The following is an 18,848-nucleotide window of genomic DNA, read 5'->3' as shown; positions in this document are numbered from 1 at the left end:
GTTACCCCCATCCTAATCATCCTTCAGATATTACAAACTATTTGGTCCAGTCAGTATGATGTTTTTAAACCATTGAGTAGACATTTTTTAAAAATAACTCTGCTGGCAATGCGATTTCTGGTGACTTATAATTTGTATGTTCATCTGCAGCCCCAAGTGTGTAACATGTCTCAGAACTTACAACATCGAATATTAATCGATATCGAATATAATATTAATATTATTCACTGCAGTAGAGTTCATGCCTGCTTCGGGGCGGCCGGGTAGCCTACTGGTTAAAGCTTTCGCTCGTCACGCCGAAGACCCGGGTTCGATTCCCAACATCGGTACAATGTGTGAAGCCCGTTTCTGGTGCCCCCTGCTGTGATATTGCTGGAATATTGCTAAAAGCGGCGTCAAACCATACTCACTCCCTGGGGCGTGTTTCTTTAATACACAATTTACTATGCTACTAAGTACTGCATAATGTAAAACCATACTCACTCACTCATGCCTGCTCCTGATCAGTAAAAAAGATCTGTAAAGAAATACAGGTACCCATGTTGAATGAAATTGGGTATAGAGTTTTGTTATACTGTTGGGTTTTGTAAATTGTTGTCGTAAGAGGCGACTAACGGGATCGGGTGGTCAGACTCGCTGACTTGGTTCATGCATGCCATCGTATCCCAATTGCGTTGATCAATGCTCATGATGTCAAACACTGGATTGTCTGGTCCAGACTTGATTATTTACAGACTGCCATACCGTATATCGCTGTGTATAAGGCGAGTTTTTCGTACCTCAAATGAGGGGGTTAAGAAGGGGGGTCGTCTTATACATGGAGTCGAAGATCTCACATTTTTTTCCACTGGCGATGTCAACCGGCGTCCGATAGCCAGCCCAGCATTTGACAATAAAACTTTGCATTTCGTCCTAAATAACTGTTCCAATAACTATTTCCATACATAAACATGATTTGTATCTATTTTCCTTGAATAAAGTTTAATCATTTCTGCAAATAAAGTTGAAATGACCCTCGCCTCGATGCAGATTGTCAAACCAGCTGGCATGGTAAAACAATCAACATCCGTGAGTAGAGAGCCGGAAGTACTGGTAAGCATTTGCATATTGCACATGTGACCTAACATGTGATAACCAGTGAAGCTGAAATCAATTCCTGCTGTTTTTACAGTTGTATTAACAACAGTTGGAGACAGTGTGAATAAGTGTTTGTGGAATAAACACGCTGAATGTGAAACAAATATAAGCCTTGTTAGTTACAACATAATTAATTGGCGATTAAATTACTCACCATTGTCTCTTATATGTTATTACTTCATAAATGAATTTTATTTTACGGGCACCAATTTGGTGTCGTACCGTGTAAACACAAAATGGCAACATGTGCTGGAGTTACACACGCGACCAATCATCGTAGAAGAAACAACGCAAGATAAACATATTTTTATTGCATATATAAGGTTTGTGTGCGCACTTGTGATGTGCTTCATTCCAGGTCGCCTTATACACGGAGTATAGGATTTTTGGTTGATTTTGAAGGCGTGTACAGGGGGGTCGTCTTATACGTGGGGTCGCCTTATACACAGCGATGTACGGTATATCTGGAATATTGCTGAGTGCGCATTAAACAAACAAATCATGCATATTTTTACGCAACCAACTCAAAATTAATTGGGGAATGGTTATTTATGTTGCTTATTTTATGCAAATATGCAGCTTATTTACTTTGTTGACAAATAGTTTGACATTCATATTTCAGGAACAGAAAATTAACGTGAGCCGTCTGGAGGAAGATGTGGCGTCATCCAAGGCCCTGTACTCACAGGCTCTTCATAGTCTAGAGGCAATCAGCGATGAAATCCACCGCCAGCGTCTTGAGCGGCGAAAACAACAACAGCTGGGCGTGCGCAGTGCAGGGGTGGGAGCTGAAGACCCATCCCCACCCCCATCATGGGACAACGGCTCCCCTCACATCGATGGCAGTGTTACCCCCCACACTAGCAGTTGCTCTAATGTCTCTCTCACCACAATAACCGTCAGCTCAAGTGATGCCACACAGAGCATGAACACTCTTAGCCAATCAAAAGTTGAGCTACAAATGGAGGATACTTCAAAAGACTTTCTCTTTCCATCAGTGATACATCCCACTGCTGACAAGGCCAGGACAGACAGTTATCGTCAAGCTATTGACTCTAGTCAGGTAATGAGTCCTTCAACTGATAGTATGTGTTCAGCAGACTATGATGAAAATTTTGACACGCCTAGTCTCGATGAGGAGTATATGAATCTCCCAAACACACATTCCCCGAGAGGGAGGATTGTGATGCAGAGAGCTCACGTGAAACAGGAGAAGAATGAAGAAGTATTTCAAGACGCACAATCATCTACTGCCCTTGATGAAAAATCACCTGAAGAAGAATCTCAAAAGGTACAAAAGGCCACAAGTGATGCCACTGATGGACTGTCTGAAAGACAGCGGTCTCAACCGATTGCTATCGCAGGGATAAGATCACACACTGAAGGGGTGTTACACCACCCTCTCAGTAAGAACTACCACTCTAACCTTAGCACACCTGAAGGAGGAAATAGTCCAGTAAGTGGCTCTCCTTCCACATCTAGGAAATCACCAAAGCTGCAAGGGCTGATTTTACGTATTGACCCATCTATGGACCCCCTTCAAAGGGTTTATTCCTCCCGACCCAACTCTCTAAGTAGCACACCGCCTCAGTATTACCCCCCCAGCGCTCAAGATACACCTGCCGACAACGTCCCTGAACCTTCTGCAGAACCGGTCACCAAATCCATCTCTTCCAGATCTCAATCTGAAGGAACTCCGGTTAGGGCTGTGCCAAGTTCCAAAGAATTAGGAACCCCTGGTAGTGAACGTGCTCTGAGAGTTCCTTCTACAAGTGATATGTCCTCGTACCATGAAGACAGCTCGGACACGGAAAGCATTGCAAGTGCTGGTCCGATGATTGATGACGAACAGATTGAGTTCCTCAACCTGAACTTCTCCAACCAGACTGTTAAGGATGACAACCCTCCCAGCTTCCGCAGGCAGTCGTGGAACCGGATGAGCCTCCCCCCAAGGCTGAGCTACCTTGAAGGGTATGTCAGGAAAACTAGTGTGTCCAGTGAAGCTCAGATTCCAGAGCAAGCTGAAACAGAGGCACCTAAAGTGGAGGCACAGCAATTGTGAGCAACTGAAGTGCTTCGGACATTTTTGAACAGTGCTAGGTTTCTTTATACACTTTGAAGAGTTTTAGTGTAGTTTTATCACTAGTCTTGGAAGATGGCCATGTCATGACAATTTTTGAAGGGTGTGTGTAGAAGTGTTGGGAATGTTTTCGTCACTGTGTCACCATTAGAAAGTGAATGTGTTCAGGCACAGAGAGATATGCTCAGCACATAGACATAGATTTTGATTAGATGTGTAGATACCTGGACACAGGGTTCTTTTAAGAAATCAATCTGGAATGCATCACATTATGTCATATTGTGATAGTTAAAAAGGATTTTAAAAAGTGTATTTTATACAATTTTGTCAAGAAAATAATACCTTAAAAAACAAAGCAATTGCTTTCTATTATTTCGTTTTCATTTGAAATTCAACCATATAGAAATGATTTTTAAGAATAAATGGATAATAAGAATACTAATCATAATGATGCAATGATTTGTTTTAGCATGTTAAGAATTTCTGTTCCAAGGAGCTGTTTTTAAATGTTTCTTAAAGTTTTTACCTGTGAAGTGAAAAAACATATTTATGTATTTATTTCAATCATGAAGGTATTCTATGATTCATGATAGTTTAGAATGTGGCAATGTGCAACATTTTTATAATAAAGTGATAACTAAATGTTGTCACAGTAAACGTTCTTCGAGTCTAAGGGACTGAACATTGTATCTCTTGGAGACAGGAAAGCCTGGGATTTTCCTGGACATATATTCTAGCAGTGTCAAATAGTTTGTATAGTATATTACTCAACATTTGATAGGGATATTCTGAATGTGGGACCTGAATGTGTGTGTATGGTTGCTAGAAGATGATGTCATGCAATTAGTATCCCATATCCCAAGCAATCATTTAAAGTTAATGAAAGCAAGTGCACAATTAACAGATTAATGTACGCCAGGTGCTGTCCTCTAGTTACATGACAGTATGCAATAGCAGCGGAAGAAATTGGCACTAGTCCTTGCCAAACTGCATTATAAGGACTGGTAGAAATTTGCCCTTTTTAAGGGTTTTGCTATATGTTATCATTATGGGGACTAGTGGACGAAAACTGTTTGATTCTAACGCTGCAATAGCCCAGTATCCCTCTCTAATTTTGAGTAGTATGTTGTAGATTGCCAGATATGATCCAGGATTCATTATGTATTTTTAATTTAAAAAATAAATTCTATCAAATCATGTCAGAAGGCAAGTTGTACTGTTGCAATTATCATAATCATTTGCAACTAACACAATATAAAATGCATTTTTGTTCTCACTGACCTGATGTGATATATTTTTTTAAATACAAATATGTTGTGAATCCTCGTTGTGTTGATTGCAACCAAATAAGATTTCTGGTAGAAATATCCTAGTTCCCTCTTTGCTTAGAGTCTGGTGTACTGTGTCAGTCCCTAATGAGGTCTATTCATTTGCCTTGATCCGACCATCATTCTGACGTTAATACATATCCTATGGCATAACTTGTTGAGGCAATTGATCACACATGTTCACTGGATTATTTCTCTTTGTCATTTATGTTATTTATTGATATTTTGTATTTCATGATAGTCATACGGACTGGCGCTACTTCTGACCAGTGATCCATTCCTCAAAGTGATTGTAGTACTAAGCATGCTAAGACGATCATGAGTCCCGTACCTTATCATGGACTTAAGATACCTGTAGCACTACGATTGATTTGTGGAACGGATCCCAAGTCAAGTTGATGTGCTTGTATTCCCAATGAGGGTGGTAGAAATGTTCCAAATTTCTTGATGAGATATCAGATGCAGAGATACAGGAACTGACTTGTCATGACTCTGATACTTGCAGTAGTCCTAGTGCTAAGATAACTTGCCCTGTATCTGTCTACTGGCATATTTTCTATGACTGGGCCCCTGTGGAGATCCGGGTTAGAATTGGTCTTCAGCATCCCATGCTTGTCCAAAAAGCAACTTCCGTGGTTGGGCTCACTGACTTGGTTGATGCATATCATCGTATCACAATTGCATAGGTCAGTGCTTATGATGTCAATCACTGGATTGTCTGGTCCAGATTTGATTATTTACAGACCACTGTCATATAGCTGGAGTATTGCGGAGTGCGGCATTAAACAACAAACAAACTAGGTCTGAGATAAGACATGTTTCTATATACCCTGCAAAACTTTGTTTGGGTGATAATGACACAATCAATGATTAATATAAAACTAGATTATTGTTGGTCCATGGTTCATGTATTTTGGTTGAAAATGCACAAAAAATGATGACAGACTCTAAATGATAAAACTAAACTTAGTGATACACTAAAATATACTGGGCACGGTTTGATGCAATGGTCGTATTAAAACTTACTGTATCATATGCATCTGTGTATCTGTGAATCATACCTCCCCGATATTTATTTATTTATGTTAAGGTCAGCCAGATTAATGAGATGGATCCCAGACATATTCACATGGGAACATGCAGGTTTTGAAAAAGGAAAAATCAGCAAGAGCTAGTCAACTGTTTTATAACACAAGCAGTATTCCTTGGAAATTTTTATCTTTCACACTGTTTTCATATGACTGAACACCTGGCAGTGGAATAGCATCAACAATATCAAGACTTACTATTTAGAAAGTGAAAAGAAGTTTTTTCCAAATTCACCCTCCTGAAATAATAGATTATACAAACACAGCTGGACAAGGGGTGTTTGATTTTTGTCAAATAGAAATTGATTGTCATCACTGTATCTCACGTGGTCTTCTGTAAATAGACTTGCCATTGCATGAAGGTTCCCTTGGCAGATAAGCCAGCAGTTACATCAGCAGTTAATGACAGCATGGCCTGGTCTCTGTAAAAAGCTTTAATAAAACAAATTTAAACATTTTTCACATGGACAACCATTCAGGACATAAGCAGCATGATGCATTGTTAAATTCAATTAAACTTGTCTTTTGTCTATAATATCTTTTTGGATAGATATTGCAATACCTTGTTAAGAAATCTGGAACTTTTTAACCATCCTCCACAATGTTGACTTCACCATGTGTTCTATGATTCAGATCTGAATCTTTCACTTGTTCCTATGATTACAATCACTAGATCTGATTTTAACCTTTAACCATGTCTGTCATAATGAGCACACCATGGTCCACAGGTCCAGGTACTCGGGGATCATCACACACTTATTTAGGATGTACAATTCATATGAGTCACAACCACAATTCAGCCACAATCAGCAACATTTACTAAGAGAGATAATTTCTTAACATGCTTGGGAGACTTTACACTGTCAGTTTGGGCATTGTTAAATCCACATCCTCAGTATGCCATATAGTATAACCCTGTTCTCAGTGAAATCAGGATTAAGGCCTGAGTCTTATGGTCTCATTCACAGACCAACCTCATTTAAGATGCCAACCGTAACATTTTTGCAGTGATACTTGCTGTTTTGGACACACAAAAAACACACATGAAAATATATACAATATATAGAAATACTGGTATATAGAAAATATATAAACACAAGTTTACAGTATTTCTCAATCATAGCTGGAGTTTGTTCTTTTTTAAAAAATGGTAGTGGTATTTTGAAATTAAGTGTAATTTGGAACATCAACAATATATTATATTAGGCCTAACAAATTCAAGGATTAACAAAACCTGTAATGTTATATTTTGGATTACACTTATTTTGGTGGAGTCCTATCTGGGTTTTCGAACACACAATCTCAGAGTAAGGCACCTAATCGCCAGCACACAAAGTCAGCCAACTAACCCACTCAGCCAACGAGGTTTCCACAAAATGGAAGTCCGACAACTGGTAGTCGCAAACTTTATGTACCCCTGTGATAAGTGTAGTTGGTGGGTGGTTTCAAAGAGTCAAGATAAACTGGGGTTCATTTGGTGGCAATAAGCCATAAATGTGTTTATCAGTTTCACACAGAAATATATTCTTGTTAATTTGCCATTATTTTTATGACTGATGGCATTTTGCGTGCTGTTTTTGAGAAGTGTTTGGAAGCATCAGTTTATTTTTTTATTCATTGTGATTTACAGTTTGGTTTCACCTTGTGGTCTAGCTGTGTATGGGGTATTTGAACCTTCAAGTCACCTACTGTTTAAAGAAATTACCATGTACTAAAGGTTTGATATGATATAAATCACTTGAACTCAGATTTTTTGGACAAATGTCAGCCTTCATTCTTCTGTTTCACTTCATAAATTATGTTTTTAGGTTTGTCAGCTTCAGACCCATGCTTGTGGTTTCACCAATGTGGTAAACGTCTGAGATCTGCATCACTTTGGGCTTTCTTCCCACATTAAGCTGACATGCTGTGATATAAATGAAAAACTGTTAATAGTGACGCTAAACCCAACCCAATCACTCACTCACTCATCAAGTTGATCTGTACAACTTTACCTGATTGGCTGGTTTAGACAAAACTATTGTCACTTTTCTCAGGACGTCGCTTAATTTTAGTATTTTGCATATATTTGCATCATTTAGTTTTGATAAACATGACACCCATGAAATGTGATATGTTTTAATATTTCAATTCTTTAGGTGTTGTGAAGTGTGTGCCTCACTGATTCCAACACATCTGTCACAAAGGAAGGTTCTTTTGCTTTGATTTTTTTGCGGAGGTCTTGACAGTGTTAATTTGGAGGAGGCACTGAGTCTTACAAATAGGTGCCTCTGTTGATATCTCTTTGGATGAGGTAAACTCTTGAAGCAACATTAACGCAATGTTGAAATGTTGAATTGTGTCAACATTAACAAGTTATTTTTTGCCAAATAAAAGGCCTGGGCAGTTTGATATAGAGCATGAAGGGTTAGCAAGTGACTGATTCACATTAAACAGCACACCTGGTAACACTTGAAGGATGGGTGAATGTATATTTGGCTAGTTTAACATATGGTATTGCCTCCAGATGAATGTATGCCAGGCAGTTCATATCACTTAAGAGCAAAAGGTTTCACTTAAAAATTATGTCATAATGTTGAGTTTGAAGAACAGGGTTGGACAGTCCTTTATAGAACTTTAGTGCATTCAACAGTGCTGCAACTGTTTGTTCCAAGCTGTGGGATGTTCTTTCTATTCAAATATTTTGGAATATCAAATCCTTCAAAAGAGTGTTAAAAAAATATTCAGAAATAATTTAAGTATAATACAAGTATTTAAGTTGTTGGCATGACATGTGAGATCATAGGACGTTTTCATATACTTGGATTATTGGACTAACATGTGAATGTTGGCAACAGAACTGTCATACCTTATGATCCAAGTAGTCAGTTTATTTATCCCTGTGTTAGGAAGATTAGGGTTAGACAGTGCTTTTGCATGAAGATTATTAGTTCGAAATTATACTGGTAATTTGTCTTTGACAGTTTCAAGTTGTTTTTATTGGCCTTCCTTTTCCAGAGGCAATGCATTCACCCAGCAGGCACTGGGAAGATAACAGTGTATGCCAAAATGAATTATCTCTTGGTTCATCATGAGAAAATTAACATGTGGTTCGCCGATTTAAATTTGTTTTTAGAAAGTGAAGTAAACTTAAAAACCTTGACCTTAAGATAGGAGTAATTTGTGTGTTACAAGGTTAGGTTGTCTTTTGAGCAGCATGAATGTAATGTTTGATAGATGAGCAGGCAGTGGATTTTTCCAGGTTGCATAAACTGCATGCAGATGACATATTCAGCAGTGATGGGCAGTGGGTAAAGCTTCTGCTCGTAAAGGTGACAGCCAGGCTCGATTTCCCACATGGGTATAATGGGTGAAGCCATTTCTAGTGTCCCCTGCCATCATTCAGATACCAAAAGCTTAAAACCCTACTCACTCACTCATACAGCAGTGAATCTGTTTTCCTTGTGAAAATGCCTTGGTGTTAATGATTCATAAGGTATTGTGTGTAAATTTTGGCGATTACCTAGAATCTATTCCATAATATCATCTGCATGTTCAGACCAATATGCACATTAGACAATGCCCATTGTAATATTGCCATGGTTACAAGACCTTATAAAGGAACTGTTGTCAGAACATTTTACAAGCCATGAATTGGTGACTGTTGTATTATCCAAGATTTTTGTTAAAGGGAATGGGAAGAAGTTATTGATGTGTTCAATGAGTTGTTGTACCTACTTTCATCTAGATACATAGTTTTAATCTCTGCATTGTCCCAAATACAGTCCACCCTGGCTGTTGTGACCAGGGACCTGTTCCACAAAGTGATCTTAGCGCTAAGATGATTGTAATGTACTTCTTAAACAGTCTAACATACTTATTTCCCCACCCCTGAGTATTATAGCTCAAAATTGGTACTATGTAACCAATGGGTATCATTTTGGCTAAAATGGCGGATAAGAATGGATTATTATTATTATTATTTTGGATGAATGATCTTGAAAAAATGGTTGAAATCATTGGTTTGCCTCAACCGGGTCCAAACCTGCTCTGCAGGCCATCATAATCCAGACACTGCTGACGAGGCATCACTCATCTTACCCCAACACCATTTGGGAGCTCTTGCTGCTAAACAACAATAATCAAAATTCATCAGACTGCAAGACAGTAATTTGTGTTGGTGGCAATACTTATGATTTGTCTGTTGATTAGGGCTGCAACGATACAGGAAGGTCACGATACAATACGCATCTCAACATTCTGATCACGATACGATATGTATCTCGATAGGCAATGATAAAAAAAAACAAGACTTAAAGCATGTCAAGATTGAACCCACATGATTTTGGAACAGTCAAAATTATTTTAAAATAACATGACTACTGAAGTTGTTCAGCTTCAAAGTGGAACTTTCTCTAACTTTCCTTCAAAACAATTCAAAGTTGAAACACCAGAAAATAATTAATGTACTCCACCAGTGATACAACTTCAAAGAATTTTGATGCAATGGTCGAAGAAATTGTATCTGAAATTATTGTTTTATCAGGAATTATATATTCCAATATCATGTTACCTTAGTTGCAGCTTTTACTCTCTATATATTTATTTAAAATTATAAGAACCACAAGTGTAGCATTTTGGTACTGATGATTGCTGTTGCAGGATATTTTTACGTATGGAACAATTTGACCAGTCACCCTAGGGACTTCCCGTGCTACATGTATTTCGATTGCGAAACGTTGTGACATATATTAGCCAAATTGCCACAAATATGACTTTTAACGAGTCAAAGTATGGCATTTTTAATATATGTATCCATTCTCTAGCAACTAAAGTTCGTTTCAATGCGTCAAAAGCGGTTATCTGACCGTGGTTGCTGTATCTCTTCACACACGATTTCACATAACTTACGGCAAACAATATTAAATGAAATTTTGAATAAAAGTAATTCCAAACACAAGTCCAGATATACAATGAACACGTTTTATTAACAAGATAGTATAATAATGGTATTGAATAATAGCGCGCCATAACCAAGTTAGCGGTTTATTGAAAGGCACAATAGCGAAGAAACGCTGTACTAGAGATTTGCATTCCGTATCAAGGCGTATCGATAAATGGGCCCACGTTTATGTATATCGTATCGTGGGTCAAGTATCGTGATGCATCGGAATATCGGTGTATCGTTTCAGCTAAATTTGTGTTCACAAGTGCATTACCAGCGTGTGGAATTATCAAGAAATTACCTTGATTACAAAGTATGTGCAAATAATGTACTACACTTCTTGATTGAACAATATTGTTTCAGATTAAATAAATTATTTATGTGTTTGTCCCGGATGTGATTGGAATTGTTTTAGTGTTTGATTTTGGGCAGATGTGGTTCCATAATAAACAATGGCAGACCAGCTGTTGCAATGGTGTTAGCATTTCTGACTCATTTTAGAATGATTTTACTGCAGTTCTACCAGTGTTAAAGGGAACAGGTTCACTGTGTGTTGATACTTAAGATCTCAGAATTATTCCTGCTAAAGTCTTTTGTATTTTCTAATTTTAAAAAGGATCCATTGAAATACATCTGTTACATAAACATGAATAATTTATTTCCTGTCATTTGACAGATTAATAATTTGAAATGGTGCCGCTTGAATGTTTCTTGTTGTTTTACAAAGGTCTGTAAATCATAAATTGAAATGTGGTCCCAGTGTAAACTTGATAGTGAAACTGTATAGGGCATTATTCCAGAGAAGCGTTGATACTGGGTGGATTGAAGCTTAATACTCTCCTCGTCAGGTGCTACCTGAAATGATTGTGTCTGTGTTTGTGTTTTGTTCTCGGTGTGAAACTGGGTATGTTGTTACTAGAGATGGGACAGATGCAACAGTTTACATAATTTCTGTACACTTTGGACACAGTTTCTGTCATAAAGACATCTAAATATTTTTCTGTGTTTGTTTATTATAATTTTTTTCACTCTTGTGAGACAAGGGAAAGGTCACTTCTGTTTTGAACTAGCATCACATCATTTCAAGAAGCATCATAGTGAATGGAGTGAAGAGGCTGCAGTTACCCCCCTAGATACCCCCACTCAGAGAATTCTGACTCCGAGCCCACCAGTCCTTGCCAGTCAGGGTAACCACAAGAACAAGTCACGCTGCTGTTCATGCTGAGATCTCCAAGGAAACCACTTACCTCTCTGCAACTGAAGCTGGTGAGTTTTATCTGTTACACTACTTCCTTCTGTTAAAAAAAATGAAAAAGTTGGAAGAATGATTTTGGATGACAAAAAGAATCTCACCTTGTTTCTTTTGATACATCAAATATATCAAGACTCGTAATTATAAACTTTTATTGACCAGTGTTGATATGTTTGAGTGCGTGAGTATGACTTTAAGCCGACTTTTAACAGTATTCCAGTTATATTATTGCTGTCAACTTAATGTCCGAGGGAAACCTAAGGTGATGCAGGTCAAAGGCGTTTACTACTCTGGTGAACCCACGAGCAAGGGTATGGTGCTGACAAACCTTGAAACAATTGGGACGAACCGGATTTCGAACCAACAGTCAAAATTATTTCTGGAGTGCCCAAGGGACGTAACTCTGCACGGCGACCTGAGACGACTTGGCCACCGTGCCCCCTTGATATATTTGATATCAAAAGACATGAAGCCGACAACCCATTCAAGTCGCCTCTTACAACCATTATCGTTTGGTGAACGCTAATTCTGACATATATACGACTTTCTTCAGAAACAAATGAGGCTGTTATCTAGAAATAATACCACGAATGTATAACTACATAAACCAGTAGGTGATAACTAAACCTGCTCAAATACCCTTTCACAGGGAATGCATTTCTGCATTATCTTAACACTTTTATTGAAATTTCATAAAACAGACAGTCATGAATACAGTTAGTGACCAACAGAACTGTTTACCTCGTTTGATGTCTGATGCCTGCAACGTGACCAACAGCTGCTTCAGTGGGGCTACCGTATTCGCCACATTAAGCGAACTTCCATTAGTATTATATTTTGTTTAACGCCGCACATAGTAACTGAGTATCTATACATGTAACGTGATTCAAATTATTATATATATTATAAAGACGATGCATATAAATATATTCACATGTACGATTCTAATTTTAAAGAGAATGTGATGCTCCACACTAAAAGTACAAGATAGATACAATTTTATGGATAACAACTTCTTTAATACTCTATTAAAGAATTTGTTATCCATAAAATTGTGTCATCCGTCAACTTCTAAGTAATGCCTATCAAACAACACTTAAAGTAGAAGGACAAAAATAAACGGGGACTAAACGATTTTTAAGATAAACAGAAACAGGAGAAAACGTTACACTTTTTAATTCCAATTTAAATATTCTTGATTTCTTGCGTAAATTGAAACTAATTCAGTTTACGTCAATTTCGCACCACTAGCAAGTGTGTTTTGTAGAGTTCACTCACTGGCATTTAAAATCGGTAGAAGAAAAGGTAACTGAGTTTTTAAACATAAATTGCATCTAATGTCCTTGCAGAAAGTTGCGTGGTTTCATTTGATAGTTTTTGTCAAATATTATTTAATCGCGGCAGGTTACACTATGTATACACACTAACCAGCCTGAGTATATTATGGCAACAGGAAGCAATAATAACAAGTATTTAAGAATCCAAACCAATTGTCTTTACAAATTAAATCACAGTATCTTTACAATATTCTGCTTTTTTCTTACATGAGACTAGTGTGCGCCAGGGTGAGATTGATCACCATTGCTGTTTTCAATATTTTTGAACGTCTCTCAAGCACACCTGTGGTAAGCATATTGAGTGTCACAATATTTCAACTAATTGAGCAAACCTTCAGAAAACTATGTTACAAAACTAGAAAATCTATTCTACTTTTTAAATGGGGAACATATAAGAAACACAAAACAGATTTTACGGGACTTGGGTAAATAATCCATGAACCACCTCAGCCAAGGCCAAACACACTCAAGAGTGATCTCAGTCTCTGCCCAAGTCACTGTAGAGTGATTTGGGCCAGGGATTGAGTTGGGCCTCCTGCACCGGCTTCTATTTTTTTTAAAAGAGCGTGTGACTCGGCGTCATTTAGAGTCCGGCGTGTATTTGAGTACCGCTGTCTAATAGAGGAAATACGGTATGTGTGAGTAAAAGTGGGTATGTGTGTATTCAGATGGCGTATCGTACATGTATATTCAATACACTTAAGGTGTCGCGTATACGCAATTGTGGAACAGATGTCGACAAACAAAACACGATCGACCCTGAACAGGAGGCCCCGATCGTCTCCTCGAGATTCTAACAGATTATATACATCGCCAACCCCAAACAGGGCTATAGATGAGTTTCCGAGTCAACGTTGGACAACTCGACAGGTATGGTGGGTGTTGTTTCACTAATGGGGTGGGGTGGGATCACCATGTCGGTTTGAACGTCAGTAAACGTTGTCCTTGGGAGCGAGGGTCACGGTAATTCCGTGAGAACAAACTGGCGTGTCTCGTTTTACACTTTGTACGCGACGCTGGTCGCCATTTTATCTTCCCAGAACAAAATCCAGGTAACCACCCGAGTCAGACTGTCGATGCAAACTTGTCAGAGCAGCGCTGAGATTGGAAGATCTGCAGATTTGTCTTTTGCAACATTGTATATTGATAGTCTAATATCATTTAGGAGGCCCTCGGATGATCAGACCCCGTCCTGGCTCAAGGCTAGAGGGGGCACGGGTGGCCCAGTCGTCTAAGGCGCCGCAATTCGCTGTGGAGAGTTGCGTCCCTTGGACACGCCGGAAACCTATGATCGTGGGTTCGAATCCTGGTTCGCCCCGATTATGTTTCTAGGTTTGCCAGCACCATACCCGTGCTCGTTGGTTTCACCGAAGTGGTAAACGTCCGAGACCTGCATCACTTCGGACATTCCTCCCACATTAAGCTGACACGCCGTGATATAACTGGAATAGTGTTAAAAGCGGCGTTAAACCCAAATCACTCACTCAAGGCTAGATGTAGGATCATGTCTTGAATCTCAGACCCCGTCCTGGCTGTAGGCTAGATGTAGGGTCATGTCTGGAAGGTCAGACTTCGTCCTGGCTGTAGGCTAGATGTAGGGCATTGTCGTGAAGCTCAGATCCCCGTCTTGGCTCTAGGCTAGATGTAGGGTTATGTCTGGAACGTCATACCCCCGTCCTGGCTCTTGGCTAGATGTAGGGCTATGTAGGGTTGTGTCTGGAAGGTCAGACCTCCGCCCTGGCTGTAGGTTAGATGTAGGGCATTGTCTTGAAGCTCAGATCCCCGTCCTGGCTCTAGGCTAGATGTAGGGTTATGTCTGGAAGGTCAGATCCCCGTCCTGGCTGTAGGCTAGATGTAGGGCATTGTCTTGAAGCTCAGATCCCCGTCCTGGCTCTTGGCTAGATGTAGGGTTATGTCTGGAAGGTCAGATCCCCGTCCTGGTTCTAGGCAAGATGTAGGGCATTGTCTTGAAGCTCAGATCCCCGTCCTGGTTCTAGGCAAGATGTAGGGTTATGTCTGGAAGGTCAGATCCCCGTCCTGGCTCTAGGCTAGATGTAAGGTTATGTCTGGAAGGTCAGATCCCCGTCCTGGTTCTAGGCAAGATGTAGGGTTATGTCTGGAAGGTCAGATCCCCGTCCTGGCTCTAGGCTAGATGTAGGGTTATGTCTGGAAGGTCAGATCCCCGTCCTGGTTCTAGGCAAGATGTAGGGTTATGTCTGGAAGGTCAGATCCCCGTCCTGGCTCTTGGCTAGATGTAGGGTTATGTCTGGAAGGTCAGATCCCCGTCCTGGCTCTAGGCTAGATGTAGGGTTATGTCTGGAAGGTCAGATCCCCGTCCTGGTTCTAGGCAAGATGTAGGGTTATGTCTGGAAGGTCAGATCCCCGTCCTGGCTCTAGGCTAGATGTAGGGTTATGTCTGGAAGGTCAGATCCCCGTCCTGGTTCTAGGCAAGATGTAGGGTTATGTCTGGAAGGTCAGATCCCCGTCCTGGTTCTAGGCAAGATGTAGGGTTATGTCTGGAAGGTCAGATCCCCGTCCTGGCTCTAGGCTAGATGTAGGGTTATGTCTGGAAGGTCAGATCCCCGTCCTGGTTCTAGGCAAGATGTAGGGCCATGTGTGGAAGCTCGGACCCCGTACTGGCTCCAGGCTAGATGCAGGGCATTGTCTGGAAAGTCAGACCCCGTCCTGGCTCTAGGCTAGATGTACTGTCATGTCTGGAACGTCATGCCCCCGTCCTGGCTCTAGGCTAGATGTAGGTTAATGTTTAAAGGTCAGACCTCCGTCCTGGCTCTTGGCTAGATGTAGTGTCATGTCTGGAACGTCAGACCCCTGTCCTGGCTCTTAGCTAGATGTAGTGTCATGTCTGGAACGCCAGAGCTCATCCTGGCTCTAGGCTAGATGTAGTGTCATGTCTGGAACGTCATACCCCCGTCCTGGCTCTTGGCTAGATGTAGTGTCATGTCTGGAACGTCATACCCCCGTCCTGGCTCTTGGCTAGATGTAGGGCAATGACTCGAAGGTCAAGCCCCCGTTCTGGCTCCTGGCTAGATGTAGGGACATGTCTGAAAGGTCTGACCCTTCCCTGGCTTTTGACTTGCCCAGCACCAACCATTCACCAATCATGGCCCCGTGCTTTCTGGAGATATATGCAATCACCTAGAAGATAAATAACATTTATTTAGCGTATGTCATTAATGGTTTCAATTCCGGTCCATAAAGACCCCATTAGCCAAGATCTACCAAAACTATGTCCAATACAGAGCACGTGTTAGTCCTTTTATGATCATGTATATTCCATCCACGCAAAGTCAGATCCCGTGACTATTCCACATGTATAATGTGATATCAAGCTATTGTAGCTGGATGGTAAGACTGCGTGGCTTTATTGCAAAAGTTTATGTTCGCTATACATAGATATGGTTTCCCAGCTCGTTTTGATTGTCAAATGAAACCCTATCGCTAATATATGTATTGATAGTATGGGGGATTATTATAATGGCAAAGACAGATATATACTTTAATTATCGGATTCAGTCAGAGATATCAGACACAAATCTATTTTAGATAACCAACGAGATTCGAATAATTGAAATTTAGAATGTTGTTTGTACTGGTATTCGTAACGCTAATTATCAACGGGTTGGAATTTAGTTTACAACAAAAGCGTGTCTGATTATATTTATACATTATGCAGCACTTAGTAGCATAGTAAATTGTGTATTAAAGAAACACGCCCCAGGGAGTGAGTATGGTTTTACGCCGCTTTTAGCAATATCCCAGCAATATCACGGCGGGGGACGCCAGAAATGGGCTTCACACATTGTACCCCTGTCGGGAATCGAACCCGGTTCTTCGGCGTGACAAGCGAACGCTTTAACCACTAGGCTACCCGACCGCCCCAGGACATGAAATACATACACAAAATATACATTTCATGTATGAGTCAGTTTATTTGCGGTCTAATGCAACATGCGTTCAAAATCCAATGATGTTTACTGCTTACTAGTCAAAGGTTTGAATTGGAACCATGAAATTTACTCTGAATTGTTTGCATTTTGAGGAAAGACGTTATACGAGGGCTGGACAAAATTTCTGAGCATAACAAACAAAACCAACAATTGTGAAAGTGTTTTTAATTTAATTTTTCAACATAATCTCCCTGCTTTTCAATACATTGTTCATATCGATAGTGAAGCTTTTGAATTTCAGTCAGGAAAAAGTTATCTGTAGCCTCCCTGAAAAAAACATTCACAGAAGCTTTGAGGTCATCGTTGTCGTCATAGCGCTTTCCACGAAGGTGTTCTTTCAGTTTAGGAAACGGGTGGAAATCACTTAGTGCCAGGTCCGGCGAGTATGGAGGGTGAGGAAGCTTAGAACCCACATTGTCGCACAGTAGACTTTGCAAGTCGAGAGGTGTGAGGATAGGTATTGTCATGAAAACGTAGAACTCCAGCAGTCAGCATTCCTCAGGCGATGAAGCAAGTCAGCATAGTAGGCACCGGTGATTATCTTATGGCTTTCCAAGTAATCAACAAGGACCACATCCTTTGCATCACAGAATACAGTGGCCATAACTTTCTTCCCTGATCTTGAAGGCTTGAATTTCTTTGGTACCGGAGAAGTGGAATGGTGCCAATTCCATGGATTGGCGTTTTGACTCGGGATCATAGAGGTAGACCCATGTTTCATCACCGTTACTAATATCTTAACACACTTGCAAAGAACTACCAAAACAATGAAATACACTGTCTAGTTCACGTTGTTATGGTCCATAGTTAGTCAGGATGAGAACTGTTTGACCAGCCCTCGTATTCATACTTGTCGCAGAATAACTTCTCAGCTGCTTCAAGACAGTCTTTACCAACGGTATCCTAAACCAATGTCGGTAGATGCAGTAAAGTTACGGCAAGCATGGGTTGCTGAAGACCTATTCTCTACCCGGGTCTTCGCGGCTCTGAATATATACAAATGTGTCACATCATATGTACATGTCCGGATCAATATATAAAGATGTTATATATGCATGTACGGAAACCCGGATAAGCTGCCGTTTATAGCTGGAATATTGCTGGGTGCGGCGTTAAACAACAAACAAACAAAACAAACATACTTCAAAGCCAAAGGTCTATGTGAAGAATTGCGAATGGAGGAACCATTGCCATATTCAGACAAAACCTCTAAAGTGTAGGAATTCCATAAAAACAGTCGTTCAATATGTATTAGTTATCCAAATAATATATAGATTTTAACTTATAATCTAATATTTTTATCATATTAATTATGTAACATTTATGGTGAATGGATTTAATTATAAATGTTTAGTTTAAAAGTTATATTTAAATACGGCTCTATTTCCAAACCATAACAGATCTATTTCTATTTGAATGTCTTAATTGCGACTGTTTGAAAACTAGGGTAGAATCGTTTAATTACTTCGGTGATAAACTTGTATGTGACAATTAGATAATATTATGACAGACAGACATTCTTTATTTCCTCCAATAATTGAAGAGTACATATGACAGTAAGTTAGGTCAACTCATATATGAGATTCCAAACAGGATTATATCATTTATTAACCATCGCGTTAGAAATAACCGAGTTCATAAAAATCGTAAAGCGCTTGTGCATATATTACTTCACGCGCACATGTGCATAGTTTACGTCATTCGAATCTTATTGTGACGTAAGATCAGAATGAC

At 39.7% G+C, this 18,848-nt stretch overlaps 1 protein-coding gene across 2 annotated transcripts in view; it reads left to right on the top strand.

The window, feature by feature from the left end:
• Window positions 1-9,960, top strand: part of LOC124135948 (mediator of RNA polymerase II transcription subunit 12-like) — a 39,648-nt gene extending 29,688 nt beyond the window's left edge. For both annotated transcript variants that reach the window (XM_046501657.2, XM_046501658.2), the window contains one exon: window positions 1,760-9,960. In XM_046501657.2, coding sequence (XP_046357613.2) covers window positions 1,760-3,199 — 1,440 coding nt within the window. In that variant the 3' untranslated portion in view covers window positions 3,200-9,960. The remainder of the gene's footprint in view (window positions 1-1,759) is intronic.
• Window positions 9,961-18,848: the final 8,888 nt, after the last annotated feature.

The sequence above is a fragment of the Haliotis rufescens genome, unplaced genomic scaffold, assembly GCF_023055435.1.
Source record: "Haliotis rufescens isolate VD_foot unplaced genomic scaffold, xgHalRufe1.0.p SCAF_4, whole genome shotgun sequence".
NCBI classification, from domain to species: domain Eukaryota; kingdom Metazoa; phylum Mollusca; class Gastropoda; order Lepetellida; family Haliotidae; genus Haliotis; species Haliotis rufescens.
The sequence above is the reverse complement of the archived record's forward strand: the minus strand, read 5'-3'. Positions and strand labels throughout refer to the sequence as shown.